We start from the raw sequence: 15,136 nt of genomic DNA, 5'->3' as shown, positions 1-15,136 counted from the left end.
GAAATGAACAAACGCCACATATGACAAAAATATGACCAGGGTCTGACGTTTACTCTAATTATCGATTAGAACTGCAATTAATAGTCTTTTAATCAAGTAGTTGGTTGAAAGAAAAATAACTGGAAGTGATTTTGATGATCCAACCTTGAGTTGTGAAAAGTCTGAATGGGCATTTTTCAATACTCGTCAGCCTTTCATAGTCTATGAGAGTAATTGATTTGGAAAACAATTATTATTCGCAGCCCTATTATCTAATTATTTTCATGATTAATTTGTCTGTAGAATGTCAGCAATTGGCAGAAAATTACTATTACAAGTTCTCAGTGCCGGTCGTGGCGTCATCAACTGTATTGTCTGACCAACAGTCCAAACCCCAAAGCTGTTCTATTTAATAAAAGAAGAACACCAGGAAATATTCACATTTGAGAAGCTGGAGAGCTGGGTACTTTTAGGCTTTTTTCCCCCTATAAGGTAAAACTTAGGCAATTAATTCAGTAGAACAATAATTGCGAATTGAAATATGTCAATGGACTTCATCAAATTGTTCTCTTTAACAAGAAACTTTTTTTTTTATGTTTACCGTTTACGGTGCCGGGAACTAACCTAACAATATTATCCGGTACTTTTTTGCATGGTGAGCTTTGCTCTTCCATTCCATGCGCCATTTGAACGTCTTGCTTTGCGCTTTTATTATGAAGGTCTAACTCGCTCAACTTCCGACCCTAATCTGGTTTACTGTAACGCGGCTGCGGGAGCCTAACTGCCTCTCGCTAGCAGACCGACGCACTGTCTCCGCCACGACCTTGTGAAGCAGCACAAACGAGTTTCGCCTATGACTTTCTTGAAACCAGTGAATTAGGTAGAACAAGGAACCCTTCCACGGACCTTGGTTTATGTCGCTGTCGGGCTTGACAACATCCTCCAGCAGCCTGCGCTGGCGATCAATCTCTTCTTCGTAGTTCGATATGGTTGTTTCCAGCAGCGCGAAGATTTCCTCTATAACCGCAGTCAGTCGCCGGTTGACAAAAGCTCTCAACGTTTGAATCGTGGACATTTTCACTCACGTACCGGACCGGGCTGGGAGCGGTGGATAGCCGTGTTTGTGTGGCCGTCTCTTCCTCCTCTTCCTCCTCTTCCTGCCGCTGCTCCCGCTGACATGCCAGGAGCCCCTCCTTCCTTCCGCTCAGAGCAACTCTCCTGTCTCTCTCTCCTTTTCTTACACACACACACACACGCACACACGCACGCACGCACACACACACACACACACAGAGGGGACTGATCTTAATGATAATACTTACAGTCTCTGTTATTTCTGTACTGAGGTGTAGGTATTATCGGTATCGGTAAGACTTTAACTTCTGAATGTACTGAACACTTTTTATGATCCAAAATGTGTTTATCAGTATTCTATGTTTGATTGTTTTTTCCTTCAATCTGTATTTACAGACTTTAGCCCGCTTAAAGGTAGTTAAGCAGTTTAGATATGTTTTCCAGTTGAAGAGCTTTGCATTAAGAAAACATAAACTACTGCTTTACTATAATATTCTCTATAGTTTCCTGTAGTATTTTCTGTAATATCCATAGTGTCAGTATGCATTTGCTCCAGGACGGTCTGGACAAGATTTAGGCAGACACTCGTTAACCTCAGCATTAACAACCGAAGGATATTCTGCTGGCATTGCTCACTGCTGCTCACTGCGATACAATTAACTGGGGTCACGTGCTCAGTAAGCTGTGTGGACAGAATTATAATGGAGCTTAGTGGGACATTTTGACAGCTGTCATTCCAGGAGCCAACATCTGCATTTATAGCTGATATCAAAATGTCTGGATTTTTTGGTTTGAATCTAGATCCTGTGCATTGCCTTGGGACATCCATTACTTTACATTAATTTCAGGATATAAATCGTTGTTGATCATTATAGGCATTTGTTAAACCTACTGACTTACTTACATGATTTACTTACTACTTGACATGAGGTTGCGCCTGTGCACACATTATCCGTATCCCAGTTGTGAGTAATCCTGATGTGAATGTAGGTAACCTGGTTACTCGTACACGATTCTTACACAGCGCTTTGAGCAATTGAACTGCAGGGTCACAAAGTAAACAGCAACTAGCAGGTTAATGATGACCTATAGGCAAGGGGCGTGCTTATAGGGCGTAAGCCATGAATGTTTTTTTCATTGTTTACTGTCATTTAGGGTTCATCACGTATGTCGCGTTGTCTACTTAACCCATATCATAGCGGTTTGGGAATCAATGTGTTTTAAATGAAAAGGCTGGAGCGAAATGCTGGTGGTGTCACCTTCTGGGTTGCAGTTGTTCCAGAGGAGGACAGTAAGGGACTGGCGGTGTCTCACAACTGTACTGTGAATGGATAGGAGATGGGAGAGGGCAGTTGAGGGAGTGAGATGGGAGTAACTGAAGTTGGGGCTAGGAGAGATGAGGTTGTAATATAGTACGAACAAACAGTACCAGACCAAAACACAAGAAACAACAACAGAGGGGTTCCATGGTAAAGGAAGATATTCTGAAAAATGATCTTGTACTTTTCATTGTAGATGTGATAAATTGTTCTGCAAAGACAGACAGTAATAGACAGATTATAATAGATTAAGCCTTGATATACTGAATGCTGGAGTTGGAATCACACAGGGGAAAATGGTGAACAAAATTGATTCACTTTGCAAGGTTGGATCAACCTCATCACACCAGAGATGTAACCAGCAATATCCTTGTATCTGTCAATGATGTTGTAGTTCCTGATGCACAAAAGCTATAACCTCATCCAAATCCTTCTGGGCTAAATTCACGAGTATTCCCTTATTGCTAAATCCAATTGTAAAGTACAATTTGATTAGGTCATCCTGTGCAGTGGCGTCTGTGGTGTGACGAGGCTGATCCAACCATGCAAAGTGAAGCAATGTGGTTCCATGACCGAGTTTTTTTTTTTCTTGTAAATTTCTTGAGTTTTTTGTGGGACAGTGCCTGTGAAGGAAAAGTTGATTTATCATTTATTCACTTTTGGTGATGATCCTATAGACGTTTTAGACGTTCAGATGTTATTTGAGTCCAGGGGGGCCTACCTACGGAGCAGCCTGTTGCCTTACCATAAATGGAAATAAGCCAAGCTATGTCTGTCTGAGCTTTAATTTATGACCAGTGCATGGGCAGTATGTGAACATGACATGTTTCTATCTTATTGGATGATGTGTTTGGGTTGAAGTAAAGATAACTAATTGGGACTAAGTTCTTTGTCTCAAGAAACACTATAAAGATGATTGTAAGACCCTTTCTATTGAGAGACTCTCCTTCAACTTCTTGTGATAAAGTTTGTTTGTCTCCTATATTTTAACTTACAATATATTTCACTTTAACCGTATCAGTGTTTTGTGTGTTCAATTGTGTTCAGAGTCTTGTGTAGAAAATCTTCCACAACATGCCTATTAGGAAAGAGGAAACAAAATAATTTTGCATTTAATTTCATACTGTTTAACTTAATATTAATTAATATTTATTAATTATAATAATTAATATTGCTTAAAAGTAGAAAACAAAAAACAGATTTATTTGCTCGTTTAAAATATCAAGTAATAATTTATTAAGCTTGCTGACCCTGAATGAAGCTTTCTGGCTGAAAATGACACATACAAACTAAACTACTAAATTATAATTTCTTGTGGAGTAAGAACATTTGTCTCTGGTCTCTTAAAGACTGTGAATAAAGTTATTGTTTTTGCACATTTGGTTTCTTAAATAAAGAATTTCCCTAATAATACTGATTTGTTCAACACAGTCATTTTTACTGTTCATTGTACAGATACTGAACCCAACATTGTTTCTCTTAAATGGAGCAATTGGAGCTATTATACACTGTGACCAATCAACTTCCCAAAAGGCAAGTGTTTTTTCAATATTGTCTTTACAGAAAGCACAGTTATTGTATTCAATATTAAAACTTTTCCTAAGAAGCTCATTAGAGAGGTAGATGTCTTTTATGTCATCGTTTAATTAAGCAATTATGGTTGTGTGGTCTTTCTTAACAAGGGACTCATCGCACATCTGACAGATACTATTTCTTTTACATCTTACAGGATATGATAAGCCATTAAAGATATGTATAAAACTTAAAAACAACAAACATTATTACCCATGACCTAATTGTTATATTTATATTGAATGTTCTGGTCCTCCTGCAATAATGTATTTTACAACTCTGAGAATTGCCAAGTTAACATGGTGTTGGGGTTTTTTTGTCTCAGTGATCCTGGCAGGCATCAGCCCCCGGTAGTGTCTCCCAAGGCAAATTGGTCCTACGGTGGAGGTAAGACTAAGAGTGATTCACGGCAACCAGTTGAAGGGCAAACTTCTGGACTGCGTCACCTCGCCCGGGTTTGGGGAAACCGGGGCCCCCCCTGGAGTCAGACCCGACAGGGGAGCTTGCCAGTGAGCATCTGGTGACCAGGTCTTGCCCATGGGGCCCAGTCAGGCACAGCCAAATTACATGGAGCCACAACTCTTGTGGGCTCATCACCTGCAAGGGTAGTCATCGGGTTGGGGCTACATTGGGAGCCGGAAGGCATTCTGGGTCGGGGGGCCTGGGCGTGCGGATCACTGGCATTGCAGAGTAGGTCTAAGGATTTGGAATGTGACTTCTTTTTGGGGGAAGGAGCTGGAGTTGGTGTGGGAAGTGGAGCGGTACCAACTAGATAAAGTTGGGCTCACCTCCACGCACTGCACTGGCTCTGGAACTAAAACGTCTGTAGAGGGACTGGACTCTATCCTTTTCTGGAGTTGCCCAGGATGAGAGGCACCGAGCAGTTGTGGGGATACTCACGAGCCCCCAGATGAGTGCTTCTGTGTTGGAGTTCTCCTTGGAGAGTGAGAGGGTAACCTCAACGTAACTGCAAGTTACTAAGAGAAACACTCTGACTGTTGTTTGTGCTTATGCACCCAACAGCAGTTTGGAGTCTGTGGATGGGGTCTTCGAAAGGGCACTGCCTGGGAACTCTATAGTTCTTCTGGGGGACTTCAACATGTGGGCATCAATGGAGAAACCTGGAGGCTCCTACCTGATCTGAACTCAAGTGGTGTTTTGTTGTTGGATTTCTGTGCAATTGATTGGCCATAACAAACACCATGTTCGAGCATATGGTGCTTCAAAAGTGTACTTGGTAACAAAACACCTAAGCACGAAGATCAATGATAGACTTTGTGGTCATATCATCCGATCTGCGGCCGTATGTCTTGGACACTCAGGTAAAGAGAGGAGCAGAGCTATCAAACAATTAATACCTGGTGAGTTGAATCAGATGGCGAGGGAGGCGGCCGGACAGACTAAACAAGCCAAAACTTGTAGTGAGGGTGAACTGGGAACGTCTGGCAGAGATCCCTGTTTGTGAGGTCTTTAACTCCCACCTCTACAAGAACTTTGCACGCATCCCAGTGTAAGTTGGGGATATGGAATCTGAGTGGTCCATGTTTGAAGCCTCCATTGTGGACGCAGCTGTTAGAGGCTTTGGTTGGAAGGTCATTGGTGCCTGTTGTGGCGGCAACCTGAGAACTTGCTGGTGGACATTGGTGGTGAGGGAAGCCATCAAGCTGAAGAAGAAGGCCTTTCTGGCCTGGCTGGCCAAGGGGTCTTCTCAAAAAGCAGACAGGTACTGGCAGGCCAGAAGGGCTGCAGCTGCGGTGGTCACAGACGCAAAAACCTGGGTGTGGGAGGAGTTCAGGGAGGCAATGGAGAAGGACTTTCGGTTGGCTTCAAGGAAATTCTGGCAAACCATCCGGCATCTCAGAAAGAGAAAGCAAAGCTTTGCCTTGGCTGTTTTCAGCAGGGAAGGTGAACTGCTGAATTGGACTGGGAACACATTGAGGATATCCTGAACCTGACCAAAATGTAACCTGAGGAGGAGGCAAAGTTTGAAGACTCAGGGGAAGCCTCAATCATATCACTGACAGAGATCTCTGAGGTAGTTAAGAAGCGCCTCAGTGGCAAGGCACCAGGAGTGAATGAGATTCGCCCTGAGAAGGCTCTGGACATTGTTGGGCTGTCTTGGCTGACACGCCTCTTCAGTGTTGCATGGACATTGGGGAAAGTGACTATGGACTTGCAGTGGCTGTGGGCTGACAGACCGGGGTGTTGGTTCCCATTTTTAAAAAGGGGGCAGAGGGTATGCTCAAATTATTGGGGTATCATACTGCTCAGTCTCCCGGGGAAAGCTTATGCCAGGGTGCTGGAAAGTAGGCTCTGACTGATCGTCAAACCTCGAATTCAGAAAGAGCAATGCGGATTCCACCCTGAACGTCGAACAGTGGACCAAATCTTTACCCTTGCATGGCTACAGGATCATGGGAGTTTGCTCCTGCAGTCTACGTATGCAGACTTGGAGCAGGCCTACGTCCTGGTCCCTTAGGGGTCTTGTGGAGGGTACAGCGGAAATACCTCTGGCAGGGTTGTCCCTTGTCACCTCCTGTTTGTGATTTTCATGAAGAAAATTTCAAGGCACAGCCAGGAGGAGGAGAATGTCCGGGTTGGGGGCCTCAGAATTATGTGTTTTTTATTTGCAGAAGACATGTTTCTGTTGGCTTCATCAGACCCTGACCTTCAGCAGGCACTGGGATAGTTTACAGCCAACTGTGAAGCAGCTGGGATAAGGGTAGCACCTCCAAGTCTGAGGCCATGGTTCTCTGCCGGAAAAAAAGTGGATAGCTCCTTTTGATTTCGGATGGCATTTCTGCCCCAAATTAGGGAGTTTAATATCTCAGGGTCTTGTTCACAAGTGAGGGTAGGATGGGTTCGCTGATGATGCAGTGTCAGAAGTAAAGCGGCCATTGTACCGGACTATTGTTTTGAAGAGGGAGGTGAGCCAAAAGGTAAAACTTTACTAGTCGATCTAAGTTCCAACCCTCACCTATGATCATGAGCTTTGGATAGTGACCAAAAGAATGAGATAATACAAATACAAATACAAACATTTGAAATGAGCTTCCTCCACAGGGTGGCTGGGTTTACCCTTAGAGATAGGGTAATGGATGGATGGATGGATGGACAATTCTGCTACTGGGATGTCCATATCAAAAATAAAAACAAATAAATAATAAACTATCCAAACCACAAAGCATTCTGTGCTGTGTAGACTGTCATCATTTTTAAATTTGGAATATTTGTTTACGATTTCTTTAGATGGATATTTTTAAGGATCATGCTTATTTTGACATTTTAAACTTAATACAAATAAACATTTAAAAAGTTGAAAACCTTTTGCCTCAAAGGAATGGGCTCAGCTGATGGTTTCCTAATTTTACTCAGTTTTTGCCCCATCACAAACAATTATTTATTTTTATCTAACATGAACACACTAATAATGCTGAAACTGCTTCACAATACGTTCAATGTTGTGACAAATGGTCCTTTGCAGAGTCAATATAACTTTAACTACAGATTGAAGTATGTTAAGCTATTTCAAACAAACACAGAATAGTGTCAGAACAGACACAATACTCATAAGGGCTAAGAAAATTCAGCCAACCTTTGTCATGACTGTAAACATAAACTACCTTACTGACTTTACCCTAGACCATTTCCAGGGATTTTCAGAAGGGATGGATTACTATGTAGAAAGGTTTTCTTCACCTGCATGCCGTGTCAGAACTGTCAAAATATCTATGCCCTCCCAAGACCCACTACAGTTGAGGCCAATTCACGGTTTCTGCTTGCCCTCATGGATGTGGATGCGCTTCTATTGATACTACAATTGCAGGTAAGTGAACATGGATGTGTTTCATACATCTGCACTAGAAAAAGGGACAGCAAACTCCTAATAGCATTATTGTTTGTATTGTAATGTATTTGGCTGAACATGAAAAAGTGGAAAAAAAAGTGTGTGCAACTGTCTAACAAAAATAGGACCAAGGATGGGAAATAAACAGTACGCACATACAGTGCACAAAACAAGTTTCCAGTTTACTCGTCCTCGTACACTCGTCCTGTGGACACTCTGCCCGGACCCAAATGTTTGGCTCGCATGTCGCAAACATGGGCAGATAAACTTCATGTCACGTGGTCCATTGCGGACATGTGGAAGCGGAAAGCTGGTCTTGGAAAGAAAACTGTTTTCTTTCCTTTTGACAGCTTTAGACAGGAATGCAGAAATGTCTGTATTATTGCACAAAAACAATGACAATGTGATCTGTCAACTAAAAACCCAAAAAGTAACCATCTTCAAGAAGATGGTGTTTGATGACAGATAAAAACACACTTGACGTGTTTTATCTATGAAATCGGTCAGTGTTTAATAAAATGCATAAAAATATTTCGTTAATAAATTGTCTATTTTTATTGATCAATTGGTTGTATTGATAAATATTTTATTTAATACTTACTGACAGCCTGGTCTCTTGTTAAACATTCACTGTAGACATAGTGGATAAGGCCATTCATCAAACATGTTGGCAGCTATTAGATCAATCCCACAACTTTGCTTAGGATTTCTCTTGATGCCTTTGTGAATAAATCATTTTTTTTATCCATGTTTTTATTGATGTTTCCATTAAGTACTGAATACTATAAATTTGGGACATATAATATAAAATTGACATGAGATACACATACATACAGACTGGTCTCAGGCTTTTGGACCACACTGTATGTACATATTATGTACATATGCCAATTATATATATATATCATGACTCATCAGTGCGACCCTCACAGGCGCATTTTATAATCCAGACTCAACAAAATCATATATAAATACAGGTTACTGACAACATCTCTGTGATCGGATATATTGACATTTAAAATGGGTGATCACAGATGAAGTCAGAGACGACAGGAGGTTGTCGTCTTAACTCCAGGCAGAAGCAGCCTCAGTGTTTCCAATGAATTACGTCCACTTGCGTTTGAGGGCTGATATTCTGCAATGGACTCTTTTGGGCTTTAAATACTTTTCACATTTGCACAGGATGAGCAGAACTGCAGAGTTTTAATGTAGTAATTATCATTTTTAATTTATCATTTAATTGTCATTTTTGTTGCCCCACCCCAGATTCTAAACAATAAATATAAAGTTGAATTAAGATAAGATGATGTTATAGCCTGATATGTACACATATGTACACATACTGTATGATTCCAGGCAAAAGTATCATACAGTGCACTGGTATATCCAAACACACTTTAATTACCACTGGTAAATGGTTAAAGAGAGGGAGACAGCTGTGCTTGCCATGTGCTCTCATAGTAGGCACTGACTTTGCATGCAGCTGATATGGTTTCATGCGCTTGCTTTTGTGTAGCTTATAAATAAAGCTGTAAATGGCCCGGTAATAGTTTGATTCCTGTGGAGGATCAGACGATGAAGTGTCAGAGTTCACATCAGTCATGGTCTGATCAAGATCATGCACTCCATAATTTAACTGATCATTTTAACATTACAAACTGTAAACAATTACAGTAGGCATTTTTCATTTAAATTCACACATTAAGAGAAAACGAGTGATGCTGAACTTGATTTATATCAAAGGCTCACTTAATATGAAATTTTACATTTGACTGTGGTACTGTGTTCTGTTAATATGCAAAATGAAGCTGGAGCTGTTGTGGGTGAGTGAAAAGTGATGAGCTCTGTGGAGAGATACCTTCAACCATTAATAACTACCTAAAAAAGATGCAGTCTATGATGTTCCTCAAAAGTGATACTCCTTTATGTGGCACACACAATGTCAATCACAGTTACATTATTTTTTACAATAAACATCACACAGGAGAGCTGAAATAAAATATAAGTCCACTGATAAATAAATCTTTGAGTCTCTAATACAATTTGTTTTATATAAAATACAGTAAATACTAACAATATAGTATTAAATAATGTAGTATTACTATATTAGGTATAAATAATATAAAGTAATGTAAAATAAAGTTGTTAGATATGTTCCTACTGTGTGTGTGTGGGTGTGTAAAACCAAAAAATTATTAAAGTATTTGTGATACAAAACTCAATTTTTTTTCTAAGTGGCTCATCTGCAGCATAAGCAGCAGCTGTTTAGTGCTTAGCCTTCATTTTTCTCTTCACCTTACATTAGGGGTACCAAATTCTGAGCTGTCTTCACCACCAGAGGACCCTGTTCACTATTAGATGCACTGAACACTGTCCTGTGCCAGCAGCAGCTGTAAATTACTTTACATCCATCACATTCAAAAGGTTTGTATCGCAAACCAAGTTCAGCGTAGCATCGTTCTCTTCATCTGACTTCACTTTACTATCATCTGGCTCAGTTACGTCAGTTATCCAGCCCTGAGCATGTTCCTGTGAGAGAGAAGGAGTTCTTAATCAAAACCAACATTATCAGAACCACGAGTCAAGCACTTAATATAATATGACATGAAACAGCGAAAAACATTGGTAAGGTGTAATGTATACAATATAACCTAAAATTAGAACAACTAGAATAGAATAAGAAGCTGTATAAACTTCATGAATATGTTACACATTTAAAAAGATAATTGCCCGATGAGGTCTGTTTGACTGAAATGTTGCATTTATCATTTTCTTGGAGCTAATTAACAGTGTACGGATTTTTTCTTTTTGGGTATACTTTTTCTTTCCAATTATCGTCACAAAGTCAACTCTTGCTATCCTGAGGCGCAGTGAGTGTAAGTGGGTGTAAAAGGAACTTCACTGTTCGCCGTCAATTCTTGGCAGGATTCATAAGAATTCTTACTGCAAACAAAATGCAGCTATAATCGTCATACATTATGTATTTAATGTAGTAAACTGTCTCTAAGTTTGTTAGAAGCTTTGTTTTAAAGCCATAGTCAAACCCATCAACAGGAACTGGAACAGAACCTGATCTATAAATATCTTTTGCTCTTTTGAAACTTTGTTGTAAACTCAGTACTTTTGTCAGTGTCAGGACCCTGTAGGAAAAACAGTGACTCTTTTACAAAACATATCACTGTTGCCATCCCTGATTTTTATCTTAAGTTGTGGGATGATGTACAACCCTTTCAGTTAAATTAGTTTTTTAATAGAACACAAGCAGTAAGAACATTATTGAAAATATTACTGTGAATCACATAGTATAAAATATAGCTTGAACTTGATTGTTATAAGGGGAAAATCACAGTTTTCAGAAAATTCTATTCAGAAATCTTCCTCTACCATAAAAGCATTTTTATTGTAGAGTATACTGTTGTAAAGTATGGCTTCCTTCTCTTTTTGTCGTCTTCCTTGCAACTATCATTAAAAACAAAATGAATACATTAATACATGGAATACATTACTGAGTTGAGACTTGAGTGTGTGTATTCCAGCAAAACACCACCACTAGAGGGCAGCTTTAGTCAAGTTCTCTTTTTGTCTTCTTCTTTAAAGCTCTGCTGCCTTCCCCCTTTCTCACTGTGCATGCAGCGAAACCTGTGAATGAGTGCGTGGAAACAAGGATAATATGAGAGCAATGTAAAGCGAGTCAGGGAAGAGAGAGGAAACAGTTTAGAGTCCCCTAAAAGTCTTTAGCATGTTTCACACATCTGCTCTGAGGGGTTTGCCTGTGTTGGTATACTGCAGAGATGGTTTGTGTGAGTGAGAGAGAGAGCTTTAGTTACAGAACAGTTTTCCTACAATGATTAGTCTTAGAAATTCTGAGCTTCTCTAACTTTCCCAACGAGGTACTTCAGAAGGAGTGCACACGCACGCAGTTAAGAGCGTCTTAACGTCAGCTGTCTGTCTTGCCAAAGATGATACTGACTGTGCTTTAATGTAACTTCACATATTTAACTGTAAGCCGTTCTACATATAAATTACGCACATACAATTACAGACACGAAGAACTGCTTTATAGTTGGAAGTGTTCAGTATGAAAATGAAGGTTAATGAGCAGCAAACATTCTGTCAATAACAGTCATACTGAGTCATATTCAGTCTGTTTGACAGCAGAAACTTGGAGATCAGTTGCACAAAGTCAATTACTGAATTCATTTGTGTTTATTAGTTTTCTTTTCCCTTTTTCTAATTTGACACTCATTTTACATCAAACGTGACTTAGTAAAGATCATCAGTGCTCATGACAAAAGTATAGATGGAAAAATGAACAAAAACATTAAAAGCTTTAATAAAACATAGTTTTATGGGGTTCTTCCTTAAGGTGATCTTAGCCTAAGTTAATTTACGATCATTTCTGAGAGTGTCTTCAGTACGATGATTTTGGGAAACACCTTTTAAGCTTAGGAAGATAATCATAAAATGGATTTTATGATTATCTTCGGCCTAAGATACTTTTGGGAAACGAGGCCCAGATGGGTTTCAGACTGCACACTGGCAGATAGAAGGAGGGAAAGAAAGATGTGACAACAACAAACAACACATCGAGAGCAGGAGTAGTCACTGTGTGTGTGTGTGTGTGTGTGTGTGTGTGTGTGTGTGTGTGTGTGTGTGTGTGTGTGTGTGTGTGTGTGTGTGTGTGTGTGTGTGTGTGTGTGTGTGTGCGTGTGTGTGACGGTCTATTTGTGTGCAGGGAATCACAGGCTGAGCCAAAGAGGGACTCTAATTCATACTCTATGGGCTCAAAACCTTATATGGAGAACTATTTCAACATATGCACCTGGTGAAAAACCTTCACTGAAGTATTATTGAACTATATCCATGATCACCTGTCAAACCAAAGCGAGCAGCTAGAGAGTGTAGCCATCTGTAATCCCACCTGTTTTTCACTTCGGTCAGTCGCAGCTGCTTTCTCTCTCTTTCGCATAAAGTTCGGCGTGTGTAAAATGATTGCACATCAGACACAGGCAGAGACAGAGCAACATGATCGCCCCATCCATCCACTTGTGTTTCTGCTTACTTGATGACCGTAAGTTCAGTATTTCAAATAGGGCATATACATCCAGGGACAGCTGAGGTAGCTTCTGGCTTAAATGTTATTGGAAACAATGAAACAATAAGCACTCGGGTCACCTTGATGTAAAGTCCTGGCCGAAATTATTTGCACCCCTTAACTTTAAGTACAGAATTTAGAATATCTTCAGAAATAAATATAAATTAAGCAGTTTTGTATAATCAAAAATACTTAATAAAGTTTCCAAAGTTACTGAACAACAACAACAAAATAATATGTTTTCATATTGTGAAAAATACAGACATAAAATGTATACTCGATACAATTAACCAACGAATGGTGGTTTTACTGGATAAAAAAAGAGGCTGGTTGTTTCCAGTTTCTTTTTCACAATGGTGAAGACAAGAGAGCTGCCTGAGAGCATCAGCAATGCTTGTATCAAAAACATAACAATTCCACAAAAAAACATCTGAGGAGCTTCAGGCTGACCTGGAACAATCTGGAGTGGTGGTTTCCGCCTGTACCGTACACCACACACTAAACCAAGTAGGGCTCTATGGGCAAAAGCCAAGGAACACAACACTATTGAAAGAAAGGCACAAAAGGGCAAGACTGATGTTTGCAAAAATGTTTCATAGATAAGCCACAGTCTTTCTGGGATAATGTTCTGTGGACAGATGAAACCAAAGTAGAGCTCTTTGGGAATGCAGTGCAGTGCAGTGCAGTTTGTTTATAGGTGATGAAATGAAGCCCAGAAGGAAAAGAGCAGCCAACCAACAGTAAAATATGGTGGAGGTTCTATCATGCTGTAGGGCTGCTTTGCTGCTTCTGGTACTGGAGGCACTGAATGTATCAAAGGAATGATGATATCAGAAGGTTACCAAGGCATTTTAGAGTGAAATGTGTTACCCAGTGTCAGAAAACTGGTTTGAAGTGAAGGTCTTGCATCTTTCAATGACCCAAAGCACACATTCAGCAGCACAAAAGAATAGTTGACTGTTTTAAAATGGCCAGCAATGAGTCCTGACCTAAATCCCATTGAAACACTTTGGAGAGAGCTGAAATCTACCGTCTCCTGCAAACTTAAAAGAGCTAGAAGAGTGACAGAAACTACCTGCAGACAGGTGAGAGAAGCTTCTAGGTGGCCGCAAGAAATGTTTATAGTCATTGATGCCAAAGGTTCTGCAACCAAACATTAGTGAAGGGTACTAATAAATGTGTCTGGGGTACATTTTGTGTTTGTATTATTTCACTATTATGTAAGTTTTGTTTTTTTATTTTCTTTGGTTTAGTAACTTTGGACATTTTATCAAAATATTTTGAACATACAAAATTGATTAATCTCCATTTATTTCTGAAGATATTCAACATTCTGTTCTTAAAATTCAGGGATGCCAATAATTTCCACCAGGACAGTAAAAATCATGACAGAAGTCTTACTAGATCTACATAGTGAGATTTCCGCGTCATTTTTAATGTTTATTTCTTGTCGCAGTGTGGCTGGGGCAAAAGAGGTTAAAGAAAAAAACTCTGATGCAACCACAGTGATAAACTGACCAGCACTCTTTCAATCTTTCCCGTCCAAAACTTAATCATGTGCTTGTAGTTGTATTTTCTTTAAAGAAAGTCAGTCACAATGTTTCACCTAAAGGATGAAAAGAACAGAAGCCGTTAATTCTGAATTCCTTGTGTGTGCAAAAACAATTGTATTAAGATGCGTCATCAGTCAAAAAAAAACTCTCTATATAAAACCATACTGGTAAAGGTGTACCCTATTAAAGATGATCCACTCTGATTTTCAGCTGTTGTACTGAGTTAATCTGTGAGTTGTAGTTTATAGTTTTAATAAATGATGCTTCCCACTCATTATGTACAGGTTTTGATTGGCATTTGCACTGTTTCTTTGTCAGACCTGTAGCTCTGAACCGTGGCTACAGAACTGTTTCTAAGCTGAACTAACCTGGCTATCTAACGTAACTTGAACGGGCACTGGCTGAGAGACAACTTATTTTCTCTTCCGTAAATGCAGTAAATACAACACATGGGATATCAGTTTCGTTAGATAGTCATACCTGACGAACAGTAATGACAACTTACCTGCTATAACAGCACTACAATAGCAGGGCTATGACTATATATATCCCGCATACACACCAAAAGAGTCGTGTCGGCTTGTGGAGCAACATGCTAACCAGCAGTATGCATTGCAATACGTGCTTTCTTAGAATAACATAAACAACCTAGTATTACCCTCCTACTGGTTAAACATTATTTACATTCACACAGGAA

General features: G+C 39.8%; 1 protein-coding gene across 1 annotated transcript in view; it reads right to left on the bottom strand.

Annotated features, from left to right (window-relative positions):
• Window positions 1-1,174, bottom strand: part of LOC120792795 (zinc finger protein 135-like) — a 12,717-nt gene extending 11,543 nt beyond the window's left edge. The window contains exon 1 of the mRNA XM_040132140.1: window positions 886-1,174. Within this exon, the coding sequence (XP_039988074.1) occupies window positions 886-1,054 (169 nt within the window). The 5' untranslated portion in view covers window positions 1,055-1,174. The remainder of the gene's footprint in view (window positions 1-885) is intronic.
• Window positions 1,175-15,136: the final 13,962 nt, after the last annotated feature.

Source organism: Xiphias gladius, chromosome 8 (assembly GCF_016859285.1).
Source record: "Xiphias gladius isolate SHS-SW01 ecotype Sanya breed wild chromosome 8, ASM1685928v1, whole genome shotgun sequence".
In the NCBI taxonomy this organism is placed as follows: Eukaryota; Metazoa; Chordata; class Actinopteri; order Istiophoriformes; family Xiphiidae; genus Xiphias; species Xiphias gladius.
The sequence above is the reverse complement of the archived record's forward strand: the minus strand, read 5'-3'. Positions and strand labels throughout refer to the sequence as shown.